We start from the raw sequence: 17234 nt of genomic DNA, 5'->3' as shown, positions 1-17234 counted from the left end.
CACTGAAACTGCTCCTGATATATCTTTTGTGTGATATTTGCATGCCTTTAGCTAACAATCAACAAAGGCATGCAGCTAACTGCTAGAGCTTGCCAGAGGAGTCTTTGAGCTGGATGAGTCATCTGCTAGGTGTTGTATTCTAATAAGCCATGAACACATGGTGCTGCTGGTTTTCTGTTTGTCATCAATACACCATTGGAGTATGTTGATAAAAATAATATTTCAGTGACACTTATCTACTAAACATGCCGTGAGTCATTCAATCATATTTTAAAATATAAAAATAGCAGTAAAATAGCTTCATAAAAAGACAATTAAGTCAAATTAAGGAAAAAAAGGATGTACTTTTCTCCTCATTTGAAATGTGCTACAAATCACAGGTTACAGTCAATGGCATACTCCTTATTTTTAGCCAAACACAATTTATTCCAAGAATCTCAAAGTCTTTAAATAGGGTTTACCCTTGCAGCTTTGTATCACTCCTTCAGTGTCATTTTATTAACTCCTAAAAATGGAATACTGTATGTAAAGGAAAGAACTATTGCAAACATCCCAAAAAAGTGAATAACCTATAGCTCTACTTATAAACTACAGGTCCTAATAAACATCACTAGTATACTGCTGTGTGGGAAAAAGATTAGAAAAATACTAACACACAGTAAAGTATAGTAAAAGTATGCTACACTGCCATAGTGTGTCATGAAAGTTGACTGTGAGCACTAGCAATGGAAGCTTTTCAGGTAGTGATGCTGATATGTACAGGTACCAGTAAATGTTAAAAAGCCCCTCTTACTTAAAACCACATATATTTTATTTTGTTGTTACTGTGCATAGTCTTGTAACACTGGTCTAAAGAAGAGAATAAATTGCTACGTTAATGCCAGAGCTTCTTATCTATACTGAACACCTGCTGAAACTGACACAAATTGTCAAATCACTGCTTCACAACATTTTACTCAACAAGTTCCAAACCCCTGAATATCTACGTGGTAAGTTTTTGGCCTGACAAAGGATCAACTATGCCAATAATAACACAAGATGTACTGTAATACATGGATATACTGTAGTTAATATAAAGCCCCTGCTAAATAGCCACCTGGGGGTCCAGTAGAAAAAAATACTATTGGCTCTACATTGACCGACATCTGGAGAGTCAAATCGTCCCTTCCCCTCAAAAGCCATCTTTTCAATTATTAATCAACCATCTGTAGCCCCAAATGACAGACATTATTTGCTGCCAGTGACATGCTTTGACCAAGCAGACAGTGCTGATGTGACCCAAGAAATGAAACAGTAACAGACTACCTAAAAATAAGGCATGTAAATCTGAGCATATATGCTCTGTATAAGGAATGGAAGAGTACAGCAAGTAAAATGTAGGTGATCGTAATAGTGAAAAGTTGCTTTTGATGCTCGGTATATAAACCAACATTTGATACTTACTTGTATCGGAGGAACAGCCACTGGCAGCACCACAGTCCTACTAAAATCATCCCATTTATTTCTGATATAGAAAAAGCCCATTCAACTCGACCAACGTAATCAAAAAACTTATCGGGCAGAGGTGGGCTGGTCTCTTTGGCTGGGACTCTCTCGTGCACCACAGTGATCATGACCGTGGTTAGTACCAGGTTGAAGAGGGCATAGACAAAGGCAATGCCTGTTTTCCACCATTCCAGTGGCAGCCGGTTCTTTGGTTCAGGCACAGAGATCTTAATGTAGTCCCGGTGCTTCCTGCTGCTTTTCCTCAGGCCGTTGGGTAAAGTGCTTTGCTTGGGCTGACTTTGGCTTCCTTCATCGTTGCCTGATGGGCTGCTCCTTTTGAATTCGTTCGAGAGGTCACTGGCATGCTGTTCCATATGCACATCTAGTTGTGTGTCAACAGAATGTACTTCGCGTAGGAGCTGTGGTGAAGCCATATATCGTCTTTAGGTTTAGGTGGTTGTTCAAGTTTTGTATGAGGTATAAAAGCTGAGAGCTTCAAATTGTAAGATCTGTCCCGTTCTTTTCAGGTATAAGACGGCTACCCACAGTATAATAAGGTTAATGGAGTCTGAAGCTGTCCTGTAATATCGTCAGGTCTTCCAGAGAAACAGAAATGATAAAACCCCTGAAACGGAATTAAAAATAACAGTGAGTACCTTATAAAAGAGGGAAATACATACTGAACCAGACACTATTTTTTTGCTATCTGAAGTTTCTAGATTATGAGTGAAGACATGGTAAGATTTTGTAAGGCTGAGTAAGGATATTAAGTATGCTATATTATTTGTAAAAAAAGGGCTATTTGCTCTAAGCATTCTTGAGAATGTCTTAAGGTTTTATGTACAGTGATGAGCTTGGAGCAGGTTGAGCAACTAACAAAAACTGCAGAGTAGATAATGCATGGAACTATTTTCACTTTTATTTTTAAGAACTGCTTTGTCTCCATACAATCATCAATGTAATTGCTCTGCTTCTTAACAGGCACATATAATGAGTAGGTGTCTTGCAATGAGGAAAAAAGAATAATCTTAAAGTATCAATGTTGTTGTTACCCACTACTAGTTCAGGGAGTATTTACTTATGCTTGTCTCAATGTGTACTCTTATGTACTTATGTTACTTTGACACACACCAATACATTCAAAACAGACATACTGCTACACACTCTCTTCTGAGGGGATACTTTATTTAAACAGAAAAGAGAGTCTCTCTCCAAAGACACATGATATATTTTAGGAAAAAGAACAATTCTGCAAAAAAGACCAAATTTAAGTGCAATGCCAATAACCCAGCAATAAAAAAAAAAACTCTAAATTGGTCTCCTGTTTCTATTTTAATCTACACTCACTCCAGCCAAGGTTGTGCTATTTGTGTATGAGTTATGGATTTGCTATTGAAAAGGAGCATTGATGCAGAACTGTGCGAATCCAGAACTGTGCACAGCTACTGTATTCTCCTTTGAATATCCCATATTTGGTAGCACTAGCCACTTGCAAAATTTGGTAACATTTATTAATTTTGTCCTTTTAAAAACAAACAAATGCAAATGTCAGAATATGTTTCCAAAATAAAGGACAATGGCCGGTTTTCCACGCAGTTTAGAACCTCGAAATGACCACTCCTGTGTCATGACTTATGTGGTCCAGCACACACATACCATACCATGCACATTCCTCAAGCTATAGGAAGTGCAAGCCTAAAACATTGTACAAATTTAAAGGGGGTTAAATCACCTTCAAACCAAAAAGCCATACATATGACCAAAAAAGTTTTTTTTGCATGGAAACATATCCAAAAGCCTTACATTATACTCACGAGACTTGAGTGAAAATACAGTTTGTGACGTCACCTCACGCAACTTTCTACTATAATTAAAGGCTGTATCAAGCAATCCTTAATTATCTTTATATACTTGTGTCTGATCCAGGTTGAATAATTTCCAACTTTTTGTAACAAGAGAAACAGCTGCACATTTTGCCGTTTGTTTACATGTCATTTTGTAGCAATGAGGTGCACTCGTGGAAATCAGAATACAGAACAATTCAATGATATGGAGGTGGTTCTGGAAAGATTTAATAAACCAATCATTGTCCCTCGAGACGCTGATTGGTTTATTAGACAAGTCGTTTTTTTTTTTTTTTTTTTTTACAAAACAGTACTGTATCCATTGTGAATAAACGGCTATTGGTGCAAAGAAGGTGTTCTTTTAAGTGAAGTTTCTGTTCCTTTAGCCACAGCATTTACAACGGGAAAAATCTGTTTAGAAGCGAGTAGTTTTCCAGATTTACAATTATACTGTATTTACAGTATAATTGTAAATCTCGAAAAACTACTCACTTCTAAATCTTTTGTAGTCATCTTTGTATTACTTTAGTATAAATATTTCATCATCTTTTCATTCATCTTTTGTTCTGAATGATTTTTTTTTTATTTTTTTTTTTATATAAGTCGTGCCGTGACAAAGTACTGTGGTAGCACACTCTCTGATTTGTAAATGTAACAAGGTCATTCACCTGCAAAGTAAACATCAATCAAGCATTTTTATATACACAATACACATAAATGCATTATGTTATTCATCTACTCACTACTTGAACATCATGATTAAGCCCAGTTTGTAAGGTTTTGAGTGTCACCGGAATGGATTTTTTTCATTATGCCATTTTTTTTTGTAAGAATAATAATTCATTTTAAATACGCTCCTAAAATGTTAATTGTAGCCTACTATGATTTCTCAATAAATGAACAGTCTCTGTACAATTAGCAATATTGACATTCAGCAGGCTGGACATGCAACTGCATAAAAACAGCCAAAAATTACAGTTAAAAGAATTGTTTGTCCCGCCTCAGCTAACTTATGATTGGACTGCTGCAGAGAAAACTCAGGTCTTTTGATTGGTTGATCGTATCACCGGTCTGACTTTAGGAAAACGTTATCATGCCTTTCACAGCAAGAGTCGGTGTTTGGCTCTCCGAACTGCAGCTGCCCACCCCTCACCCGTAATGCACAGCGACCTATGGAATAGCCAAATAAAGCAATAGGCCTCAAGATGGGTGTATGACGTATCTATACAATTCATTTACAGATGTGTGGCAACACACAGCAAAAATAACAGGCAGGACCCCCCTCCCCGCTTCATCCTTCTCTCAATCTACATTTCCATACTTTGATGGTACACGTTGGATGCCGATATGCCTGTATAGCAGTGAAGAACACACATAACTGTATATGTAAACACACTACCGCTGTCCATTATATCAACACAGTGATAAAACACATAACTGATCAGCCCATCTGGATTGGGGGGGGGGGGGAGGTTGGGATTGGGGTTCTGTACTATTGTACGTTTGTACTATTGTACCCAACTCCAGAGTGGACTGTTACTCCGACACTATTTGAGCCAGTGGTGCGCAGTTATTGGAACTAGAGCATCGCAATTATTGGTAAAGGATCATTTGCTTATCATGCCCCATGGTCCTGGAATAAGTTCCAGTCCAAACTAAAGCTGCAGACCCAGATATCTTTATTGCAATTTAAGAGTAAACTGCATGATTTTGAGACAGGGTTGTAATTGTTTTAAATAGTTGATTACTTTTGTGTATTTTGTTTTAAATGTGATATATTGTTTTAAATGTGATTTGCCTGTGTCTTAATTGTATTTTATTGTGTATCTGTTCTTGTTGTCCGATTGACTTGCTGCTACCTGCTTGGCTAGATCACACTCGTAAAAGAGGTTTTAATCTCAACGTGACTACGAAGTTATATATATATACCAGGATCACACATATTGTCGGCCACTCCCCCCATTATGCGCGATGCATATATTTTATTTCTGCACAGCACCGAATGGATTGTGATGTGCAAAAGGATGTTTCGAATCTGGCACCTTGGCCCAATTTCGGCACAATGGCCACATGCAACGCGAATACCTTTTGAATATCGGGCCCACCGTACGTTATGGTTTAATTTTCAAGCACTGGTTCTGTCTTTGTGAAGTAAGCTTCATTATGATTTACATGTAGCTCTGATTGGTGAAGTTTCAAAATCTAACTACAAATTGGTTTTGAAAGCCTATGACCATACACCCTGAACTGACTACATTTGGACATGAATAACCTTTAAACAAAATAGAAGCCGTGCCTATACTATTGTTATTTTTGGTCTGCTTTTAAAACTGTCAAGTTAATTCCCTAAAAGCATTAAACACAAAGCTTGGCACTCTGTGGATAAGTACAGTACACCAAATTGAGTTTAGATATACAGCACATTGTATCTCATGCATATTGGCTACTGTTAGAAAATACAAAGCTGCAGACTGAAAAATTATATTTTGAAATTGAATACCTACATGTCTTCAGCCATTTTCTTTTTTAGAAAGAAGAGCTTGTGGGCCAGTTTGTTTCTTAAGTTTTTTTTTAGCAAGAATGGCACACACACCCTCCCTCCCACCATATGTCACTCTTTGCTACTACAAAATTATGTACCTGTACATTAACATAAATAAAGCTAATATAAATGTAACACATAAAAAGCAAAACATTTCTACGTTGCCTTCTAAACCTTCAAAAATACTGAATGTAAACATTATTATTATTTTTTTTTTTATCATACATCATATTTTAAAGATGTCTGGCTTATCAGCTCTGGGGAAAAAAAAAATCTGTTATCTAACAAATACACAGAAATAACACATTCTTTCAATTGTTTGCATTAGTGGGGTTATTGGGTGGTACAGATCTCTATATTTAATCTAAACATGATTTAAAATGTTACTTTGATGACATGAAAGTCTTTACATGATATGCCAATTTCCTAATCTATGCTTGAAAAACATCTGTTGCTTGATAAAGTAACATCTTTATTGTTTTCAATTGCATTACTAAGGCAGTGTCAATGCATTTTCAAATTTTGTTTACTCTTTAAAATGAGAGAGAGAGAGAGAGAGAGAGAGAGAGAGAGAGAGAGAGAGAGAGAGAGAGAGAGAGAGAGAGAGAGAGAGAGAGAGAGCACTCTAAGGAAATATAACGATAATGTTGTGTCTCTTTCCTTATGAAAGCATTGTAAAGTACAGACAGGCAAAGCATATTAATGCACATGGCAAGCCATTGCAAATGGCTATGGTAAATGCTTAAACTACAGTCCTCATTTAACGTGGTAAACATTTATGAGACAGTACATTATTTACGAAGTACTGAATTATGCAGCCTCACTCTCTGTAACAGATTGATCTTAAAAAGGTATGTATTATAAACCTCAGGGATCCGCTCAGCTAAACATGTTCCCAGTAGAGCAGTCATTATTCTGACCAAAATATAACATTAACACATTTTAAAAATGTCTTCATACACAAAAAAAACATTGGTTCATTAATTATATATATATATATATATATATATATATATATATATATATATATATATATATATATATATATATATATATATATATATATATATAGCCAGTCAAACTCCCAACCCTGTTTCAGTTCTTTCAGCACCAGCCAATCCACGCCCCACCTCCAACAAGTTTCGAGTCAGACTCAATACTACACAGACTATTCAACAATTGTACATGTCCAGATAAATTATAATAAGAAAGAGTAAGACCCCAATAAATAAATAAATATGTTAGCAATAATAATATTTAAATAATACTACTATAATAATAATAATAATAATAATAATAATAATAATAATAATAATAATAATAACAACGTTTTATCTATGTGTATGTCGTTTTTGTATTTTTTTCTATTCGAATTAGGTTTTAAAGTTTTTTTTAAAGAGAAAATAAATAAATAAATCGTTTTCTAATAGCAACAGAGCCCTCTCGATGTGGGCTCTACCGTGTGGTAGATGACCACGACTGGAGTTATGCGCCCCGAGCCGAAGGCGAGTAGAGCTGCATTGACGGGCTCTATCGCTGAAATATATACAGGGGGCATCGCAAAATTAACTCTAATCAGAGACTGGGAGAGGGATGGGACTGTACTGTAAAATGTCCTGCATAAATGTTGAGTGTGAGTCTGTGCAAGAATGGCTAGTGCGTGCTGCTCTCTCTCTCTTTTACGTGGGTGACGGCTTGATTGGCCCGCTCGGGCGCTTTAATGTGTATTTTATTTTGTGTGAAAGAGAGCAGAATGTCACGTTAGCGAATAGGGAGAAGGAACCAAATCGCCAGAGCTCATTTACATAATGTGTTTTGAATGGACCAGTGGTGTGAGACATGGAGGGAAAGCGGGAGATATAAAAATGGGCAATGCGCTGCCGTCTGGCTGTTATGAGTGTGAGTAGTCAGAAGGAGAACTAAAGGCAATAATTAAAAGAGTAAAAGACAGCACTGAAAGAGCATTAACATTCATAAATAAAAACAGTAGTATAACTGCTTTTCACTGCATGTTGTCTCCGGTGTTTAATTTCTTCCCACTATGAACCCGCCTAAGGCAGATCGTTACACTGGTGTCAGAAGTAAAATGGGATCTAAATGGAAAACACGGAAGACACCAGACGAGTTCCACAGGAGGGAGCAGACCCAGAACCCGAGGTCCCATTCGGGAGCAGACATTGGGTGATGTCTTGGCTGAAGGTGACACCGGTGTTCAGGACACTCTGGAGGACAGAGAGGGAAGGACCGCCGGATGGCAGATCCAGACACCGTGACCACCACCACCCTCCCCCCCGGTAAGGGCTGAAGCACGGGACAGCTCAAGGAAGAGTGAGACACCACACGCTACATTGGAACCACTACCCCCATCGACAAGGGCTGCAACGCGAGACAACCCCGGAAGGAGAGATGCCTACTAGCACAGACTACCGACCCTCTTCACCGAAATGGCCAAGACTGAAACTACCCTGGTTCAATGTCACAGCCTCGCTGGAGGCCTTCCTTCGAGCTATCAGCCGTGGAACACGACTGGACGGAGCGCAAGAAAGCCATCTACCTAGCTGATCTTACTGAAGTGACTGTTCGGCAACTGTGAACCACACCTCACTCTTCAAGACCAACTCCAGCTAAGGAAGAGGGCACGGAGGGAGAAACTGGTGACATTGGCTGCCGCCATTGCATGATTAGCAAGACAGGCTTACAGCGACAAACCCAACAGCTTTAGTCGCACCCTGGAGGAAGAGGCGAGCCAAGAGATAACAATTCAGGCAGTGCTACAGGATGAACGGTTCACACCACGCTGCCGGTTGAACCACCCTGCCTATCATTCCCACCTTGACAAGGGAGAAGAACCAGATCACACCTCTACTCCCAGAGTGAGAGCCACCGCCAGAGTGGCAGGAAACTGGACTGAGCCTGTGTAGGAGGGGAATCACTGCCCCTTCAGCTCAACCCCCTTGCCACCCCTTACCAACCCCCATGGTGGGACGGACCGGAGAGGGAACCTTCCTTCATTCTGCAGTTCACATCTAAGGAATACCATGCTGTGAACAGGCTGGCTGTAGGGGTGACGTCAGGCCAGAAAGGAACACACAGAATGGCAGTACTGGCAGGTGAAACTGCCACATACCTCCCTCCTTGTGCTGACAGCTCCCAGGCTGACTCCTTCAACCGGGGCAGTCCTGGCCGCGGTCATGCTAGCCACAATGCTGCTGTCAGCAGATGTGCTGACAATGTCAAAGCTGGCTCCTCCAACATCGGAAGTCCCAGCACTGGTGCACGAGCATCCCTCTCCGATGGTGGACAGGCATCCCTGGGCAGTGAAGCCAGGAGGGGAGCCCCTGGCCCAGAAGGCAGCAATGGAAGCTCCACTTCTCCCTCTGGTGATGGAGTCAAGACCAGTCGTGGTGCTCTCTTCGCGGCTGGGGTATTTTCCCCCATGCTCCCCTCAGCAGCCTATGCAGTGGCTGCTGAGGAATGCTGCATCATGTCCCCCTTGTGCTGGAAGTGGGAGCATCAGGCAGTCTCCCTCTTGTGGTGGAGGTGGAAACAGCTCCCTCTTGGATTTGGGTTCTCGGCCTTGCCCCTTCTTGGGTGCTGGACACTTGTGCTCCCCCCTCTGGATGCTGGTAGCTCATGCTCCCCCCGTCTGGGTGCTGGACGTACTGCCCCCCCCCGGGCGTTGGACACACGGGCCCCCCCTTTTCTGGGCACTGGACGCACGGGCTCCCCCTTTCTGGGTGCTAGTTCCACGGCTGTGTGCCCATATGCCCCACAGCCGTGGCACAACTCCACCGTGAGGTTCCTTAAAAAGACATCCCAACCATCATCCCTAACCTCCTCCTTCTGTTGCTGTGGTTGCTGTTGCTGCTGTAGCCTTCCTTTCCCGCTTCTCCTCACCTTCCTCAGCTGGGATCGTTCCTCCTCCTCCTCTTGGAAGGGGCAGATCGCCACTCTGTGTCCGTACACCCCGCAGTCAAGGCACCAGTCTTGTTCCTCGAGGCCCCTAAGGAGGTCCTCCAGCTCACTGCAGCTATCTCTCCAGCTCCAGCTTTCCATTTTATTATTTTTTTTCCTCCGCAGTGCTCTTCCTGGCCTGAGTCTTGGAGGCGCTGTTCTCCCGGCACTACTGGTGGGTGAAACTGAGACACCGCGGTGCTCAGTGTTTCATTAACACTCAGACAATAAAAAGTTGAACAAAAACAGCACACAGCATTTTGGGCCAAAATAAATAGACAAACAAAAACTGACTACCACTGAACAAACATTGGATGAATAGACAAACAAACACGGGGAGTCAAAACAAAGAAACAAGTATCGTACTAGTCCTTCCAGCATAATATAGCAGTTGTTAAATTATTTTCTTTTAGTTTTTAATTCTCTCCTCTCCACACCTATTTTCCACTCACCGAACACACAACTCTGAGTTAGTGAAACACAGCATCTTTTATGCAGGTGTATAGAGACTCGATTGCTCTATCAATCATTCAATTTGGAATCTTGGTAAATCTGCACGTGAACTAACTTATGCACTTCCCCGAGCTCACATACAAATACCCCTTTTAATCTGTACGTGAAGTGATTGTGCAATCCTTGTGTCTAAATGCAATTATATTTTAAATCACTTGTGCTACACAGACTCATTTATATCACGTGCACCAACATTAACATACCACACGCAACACATAACATAAAATCCACACATGGGAGGGGCACACTGCCACAAATGCACAGCACTCATCGATACCGGGTCGTCCATCACGACTGTGATACACAGAGCCAGGACTGACTGGAAGGAGCGTGTCGACCCCATCTCGATACAACTGAGAACCGTTACTGGCAAGCTGGCCCCAATAAAAGGGAGAGGATGGCAGAAGGTGGAATATGGAGTAGTCAGCAGGTTCCATGAGGTCTGGCTGGCTACTGTACAAGACCCTTCCATCTTAGGTTTGGATTTCCTTCAGCGTAAGGGGACCTACTCGACTTGCACCATGGAAACACAGCAGCTCTGTCAGTCCGACTCCCGAGGGCTCCCCCCTCCAATACAACAGGAGGTGCATCATTAGCCAGGAGTTCAAACCCCGCACCCCACCCCTGCAGACAATGCAGACAGCCGTGGGCACTGCCAATTGTATTCCAGGTCACCTTCGTTGCATGGCCTGAAGAAACCGGCCACACTCACCTTGTCCAGCATGTGATCAACACGGGAAAAACCCGTCGTCTCCGCCAGCAACCATGCCGCCTCCCCCTGGCCTGGCAAGGAGCTGCGGATCGCATATTGAGAGACACTTGGATAGCCCCTGGGCCTCTGCGGTGGTGCTTGTACTCAAGAAGGATGGGACTTGGCAATTTACATTGATTACCGCCATCTCAACGAGGCCACAAAAAAATACTCCTACCCCCTGCCCTGCATTGACGAGTCACTGGACCTGGTTGCTGGTTCAGCATGGTTTAGCTCCCTGGACCTTTGCAGCGGGTACTGGCAGGTCGTGCTCACCCCTGAAGCCCGCCCCAAGACCGTCCTCTCCACTGGGGGGAGGATTGTGGCAGTTCAACGTGCCTGGACAAGAGCTCCAGGACTTGGACAATCTGAACCTTAAGGTCCATGATGTCCCATGCCTGCTTCGAGTGATTCACCCGTCTCGCAAGCGTGAAACTCAGCCTTGCTTGTCATCACGATGGAGTGTTCACCGAACATCAAATGCACTGAGCACTGTGTGCACTGACCACCACGTGGTGTTGGATGGCAAAATCGTATTCTTTGAGTTACCACGGCGATCACACACACTGTCATCCTTTCACATGAATGGGGTCTGAAGTACTACAAGTTCTTTTGCTTAAACACAAAAGACAAAATGATGTAGCCTAACAATCGTTTTGATAAGTAGAACTATAAAATGGCTTACTTTCACCTCTCAGTATAAGTACAGACAACTTCTAGATAAAGAATATTACAGTACTGTGTGTCCTGTGGTTTACTAGCAGTGCATTATGTGATGTACATTTTTATGTCTCTATATAATTTGTGGCTCTTGTAATTTATAATCTGCAGATTTCATCCCACAGAGCATATTTTGCTCATGCAAAATCCCATAGACAGCAGTAAACACTGGTTTTTCACGGTCATATTAGAGTCTGATCAAGGTCTACTACAAAATGAGTCTTGTGTGAATCATGTTGGGTTTTTGCATGTGAACTATAAATGCTTTCCATCTTAAACAAAATGGTTGTAAAACACAAATAATAACACGATATGCCCTGAAAGCAGAATCACTGTAATTTTGCTTTAACATAATGGCTGCCTTCCAGGGTGTGTTTATTTAAAACATCTGAGTATACTTTTCAGGGATGTGTGTTTAGTGTTTCCATTCAATACTTACTGTGCAGAGGAAACAGAAATGTGTATACAGTATAATGATGTGCAATTCAAAAATTGACCTAATGTAGTTTGTCTAAGTTTGATATAGATTTATGACCATGAGTCATACATTAATGGCACTGAGTGCAATAGTGAGCTGCTGAAAGCAACCGTTTTGAATTTCATGCAATGTTTCTTTCCTTATTTTTAGGTTAATAGTGCAAATGATTCATATAAAAAAAACTGAATGTATGAGTTCAAGTCTTATGCAATCAGAGTCCCAATTCAAGCCAAGTGGATAACACATAAATAAACGTGTTAATAAATCACTTTTTAATTCAATCCCAGTGGCAGGAAACAAGACATGAATCAGTTGGGTATGCAGTCCTCTTACTCAGAAGTGCTTACCCATTTTCTGGAGTTTTAGGATGAAGAACACAAAACAGCAAACAGGAAACACCTTAATACTTTGTTCAATTCTCAATTTCACATACCAAGGTATAATGTTAAATGACAACTTTTAGACAGGTGGTTGAATATCTCTATTATTGTTAAGACTGTGGCCAAAGCACAAAATGGTAAGTGAGGTGCATTGAGGGAACAATAACTACCACTAACTATGTTCATCCTACATAGTGGGAGATGGATCCCCCCACCCACAAGGAAAAAAAAACAAAACATAAAAACACCCACAGTACCATTCATTATGTGCTATCTGTTATGTTGTGAGTCGGGTTCATTGCGTAACATAGTTTTACTTTTGCTTTCTCTAAGCTCAACAGTAAATATAGAGTAAATGCATAAACAATAAAGATAAAAGTATATGAAAGTAACATTTGGCAATATAGGGACAAACACGAGCATGATAAGATTGTAATAATGTGCAAGTATTTTTCTTCAATGCTCGATCTAACATACAGTATAGGCTTTGTAAATTACTGATGTACAGTGCATAGGCAATAGACACAGTCCACATGTTGTGTGTAATTCATAACTGAAAATATTTTACAATTAATTTATTAACATAACCTTCTGCTGGCTATGTGTGAAGTCATATATTTCCTTCCACTTATTTCCACATTGTCCTTGTGTGATTTATTACACAATTCTTTATGCAAAAGGAAACGTTATTATGTGGTAAAGTGTGGCCAAGTATATTTCCCTGAGACACCAACTCTCAATCCACAGTTCCAATGCAGTTATCTCTATTTGCTACACTGTACTTTTCTCATCTGTAAGTGCCAAAGACTGCCTTGCAAGGCTCCCTGTCCTGAAAAAGCTCCCCTGTTCATGCACAAGTTTGGAGGACTTCTTAGCTGGAAGTGTACACCCATTTTCATGTGTCACTTCCTTAATTTTGAACACATATTCCCATTTTATTGTATTGACCAATTTGAGTGTGTAGTGGCCTGGGGATATAAACATTTGTAGCAAAATGTTTTAAGATTGGTAAAGTATATTCTAGCAGTATGTCATATGTGTTTTATTGTGTTTAACTCCATATATAGTGCTTAGTAAACAATTCAAATGTTATTCTGTTACCAATTCTCCTACACAGTACATCTTCAAAACCATGTAAATATATAGCAAATTAATTCTTTTTTTTTTTTTTTTTTTTTTTTTAAATGGATAGAAATTTGGCAAAACTGGTAACTTATCATGGTGGCTGACACAAATTCAAAATGTAACCTGTAAAAGGTGACATGAAATCTTGTTTTATCTGTAGTTTCATTTTTAATCCTTGCATATTATATTTATTAGAATTAATTTAATCTGGATTTTGGTTTAACTGAGGAATAATGTTAATATGGGTTACCAGCCCAAGCAGGCTAAATTCTAGGTTGGTCATTTGACCCTCTTAGAATTGTTATTTATTTATTTTAAATAAAAAGAGCAATAAGAGATTTTTTTTTTTTTTATTTTTTTTTTTTTAGTTCAAATTTCAAGTGTGTAGATCCAACTACAATTTGGCCAATTTGTGGAGAAAATTAAGTAAGTTTAATAGGCTTCTAACGATAATAATCACATGTTTATCGATTGGGACCCCATGATAACAAATTGATAATATTTTAATGAAATTGAATATTTAGAAAAAATTGAATACTGCTTTGAGGTAATCCATCCCATCTATCAACGCTCTGATTAGGTGCTATTGGAGATGCCATCATTTAAATTATCAACCAAATTAAATTAAATAAAAAATGTGTCTTGTATACACTACGGGTCAAAAGTTTTAGAACACCTCCATTTTTCCAGTTTTTATTGAAATTTACGCAGTTTAATATCTCAATGTACTCGGAAATTAAAGCATAGAACAAATAAACAATTGGAGATAAAAAAGAAATCATGGAATCATTTTGTTTAACAAAATGTAATCTAAATTTTTGACTCAGCAAAGTAGCTACCTTTTGCAGATATATCAGCCGAACACACTCTTGGCAGTCTTTCTACAATGGAAATCAAATATTGTTCGGAAAGTTCTTCCCAACACTGTTGCAGAAGTTCCCACAAATTTGTTGAACTCGTAGGTTGCTTTCCTTTCACCCTTCTGTCCAATTCATCCCAAACCAACTCCGTATTACAAAGGAGGATACGGACAACACGTCATCCAGTTCTTATCCAGTTTTAAATAACTTTAGCATAAACGAGGCAGAAGTGTTAAAGGGACTAGGAGCTCTTAAAATAAACAGATCCACTGGGCCGGATGAGATCCTCCCAAAATAGTACTCAAAGAAATGAAAGAAGTTATTACAAACCACTAACCAAGATCATGCAACAGTCTCTTGTCACAGGGGTGGTACCGACAGGCTGGAAAATTGCAAACGTAATACCGATCCACAAAAAGGGAAACAAAACTGAACCAGGTAACTACAGACCAGTAAGCCTGACTTCTATTATATGCAAACTTATGGAAACTATAATAAGATCCAAAATGGAAAATTACCTATATGGTAACACTGTCCTGGGAGACAGTCAACATGATTTTAGGAAAGGGAGATCGTGTCTAATTAACTAGCTTGATTTTTTTGAGGATGCAACATCGATAATGGATAAGTGCAAAGCATATGACATGGTTTATTTAGATTTCCAGAAAGCTTTTGACAAAGTCCTGCATAAAAGATTAATTCTCAAACTGAACGCAGTATGGATTCAAGGAAACACATGTACATGGATTAGGGAGTGGTTAACATGTAGAAAACAGAAAGTACTGATTAGAGGAGAAACCTCAGAATGGAGTGTGGTAACCAGTAGAGAACAGGGATCAGTATTAGGTCCTCTGCTATTCCTAATCTACATTAATGATTTAGATTCTGGTATAGTTTGCAAACTTGTTAAATTTGCAGATGACACAACAATAGGAGGAGTGGCAAACACTGTTGCAGCAGCAAAGTTCATTCAAAATGATCTAGACAAGATTCAGAACTGGGCAGACACATGGCAAATGACATTTAATAGAGAAAAGTGTAAGGTACTGTACGCAGGAAATAAAAATGTGCATTATAAATATCATATGGGAGATACTGAAATTGGAGAAGGAATCTATGAAAAAGACTTTTTGTTGACTCAGAAATAACTTTATCTAGACAATGTGGGGAAGCTATAAAAAAAAGGCCAACAAGATGCTCGGATACATTGTGAGAAGTGTTGAATTTAAATCAAGGGAAGTAATGTTAAAATTATTCAATGCATTAGTAAGCTCTCATCTTGAATATTATTTTCAGTTCTGGTCACCTCGCTATAAAAAAGATATTGCTGCTCTAGAAAGAGTGCAAAGAAGAGCGACCAGAATTATTCCGGGTTTAAAAGGCATGTCTTATGCAGACAGGCTAAAAGAACTGAATCTGTTCAGTCTTGAACAAAGAAGACTACGAGGCGACCTAATTCAAGCATTCAAAATTCTAAAAGGTATTGACAATGTCGATCCAAGGGACTTTTTCAGCCTGAAAAAAGAAACAAGGACCAGGGGTCACAAATGCAGATTACACAACGGGGCATTCAGGACAGAAAATGGGAGGCACTTTTTTACACAGAGAATCGTGAGGGTCTGGAATCAACTCCCCAGTAATGTTGTTGAAGCTGACACCCTGGGATCTTTCAAGAAGCTGCGTGATGAGATTATGGGATCAACAAGCTACTAACAACCAAACGAGCAAGATGGGCCGAATGGCCTCCTCTCGTTTGTAAACTTTCTTATGTTCTTATGTTGTTATGATGGGGTTTAAGTCTGGAGACTGTGCTGGCCATTCCATGATTTGAAGCCTACCATCTTATTCTTTTTTTCTAAGGTAGTTCTGACATAGCCTGGAGGTATGTTTTGGGTCATTATCTTGCTGTAGGATGAACCTATGACCAACTAGGCGTATACCAGAGGGTATTGCATGGTGCTGCAAAATGCTGTGGTAGCCGTTTTGGTTCAGGGTGCCACTCACTCTGTGCAAGTCGCCAACTCTGGATCCAGCAAAAGAGCCCCAGACCATCACGCTTCCTCCTCCATGTTTGACAGTTGGTGTCACACACCGAGGAACCATCCTTTCGCCTATTTGACGGCGTACAAAAACCCTGCGTGATGAACCGAAGATTTCAAATTTTGATTCATCGGTCCATAAGACCTTCTTCCAGTCTTCAGTAGTCAACTGGCGGTGCTTCATGGCCCAGGCAAGCCTCTTTTTCTTATTTTGCCATCTTAGCAATGGCTTTCTTATTGCCACTCGACCTGTCAAAACTGCAGCTCGAAGTCTTCTCTTCACAGTTGAAACTGAGACTTGCTTACTTCGACCAGTGTTAAGCTGTGCTTGAAACTGTTGTCCTGTGAGCTGCCTATAACGCAAGCTGTTGACTCTCAGAAACTTGTCTTCTGATTCGGTTGTGGCTTTGGGTCTGCCAGACCTCTTCCTGTCAGAGTTTCCTCCAGTTTCCAAGTGCCTTTTGATGGTGTAGGAAACTATACTCACAGATACCTTGGCTTTCTTTGCAATTTCTCTAAAGGAAAGACCTACACTTTTAAGGG

General features: G+C 40.1%; 1 protein-coding gene across 1 annotated transcript in view; it reads right to left on the bottom strand.

Moving 5' to 3' along the window:
• LOC121296427 (phosphatidylcholine:ceramide cholinephosphotransferase 2-like) overlaps positions 1–17234 on the bottom strand; it is a 76086-nt gene that overhangs the window by 17638 nt on the left and 41214 nt on the right. The window contains exon 2 of the mRNA XM_041221997.1: positions 1444–2110. Within this exon, the coding sequence (XP_041077931.1) occupies positions 1444–1919 (476 nt within the window). The 5' untranslated portion in view covers positions 1920–2110. The remainder of the gene's footprint in view (positions 1–1443; positions 2111–17234) is intronic.

This window comes from Polyodon spathula, chromosome 2, assembly GCF_017654505.1.
Source record: "Polyodon spathula isolate WHYD16114869_AA chromosome 2, ASM1765450v1, whole genome shotgun sequence".
Lineage (NCBI taxonomy): Eukaryota > Metazoa > Chordata > Actinopteri > Acipenseriformes > Polyodontidae > Polyodon > Polyodon spathula.
This window is presented reverse-complemented; position numbering and strand designations above follow the sequence as displayed.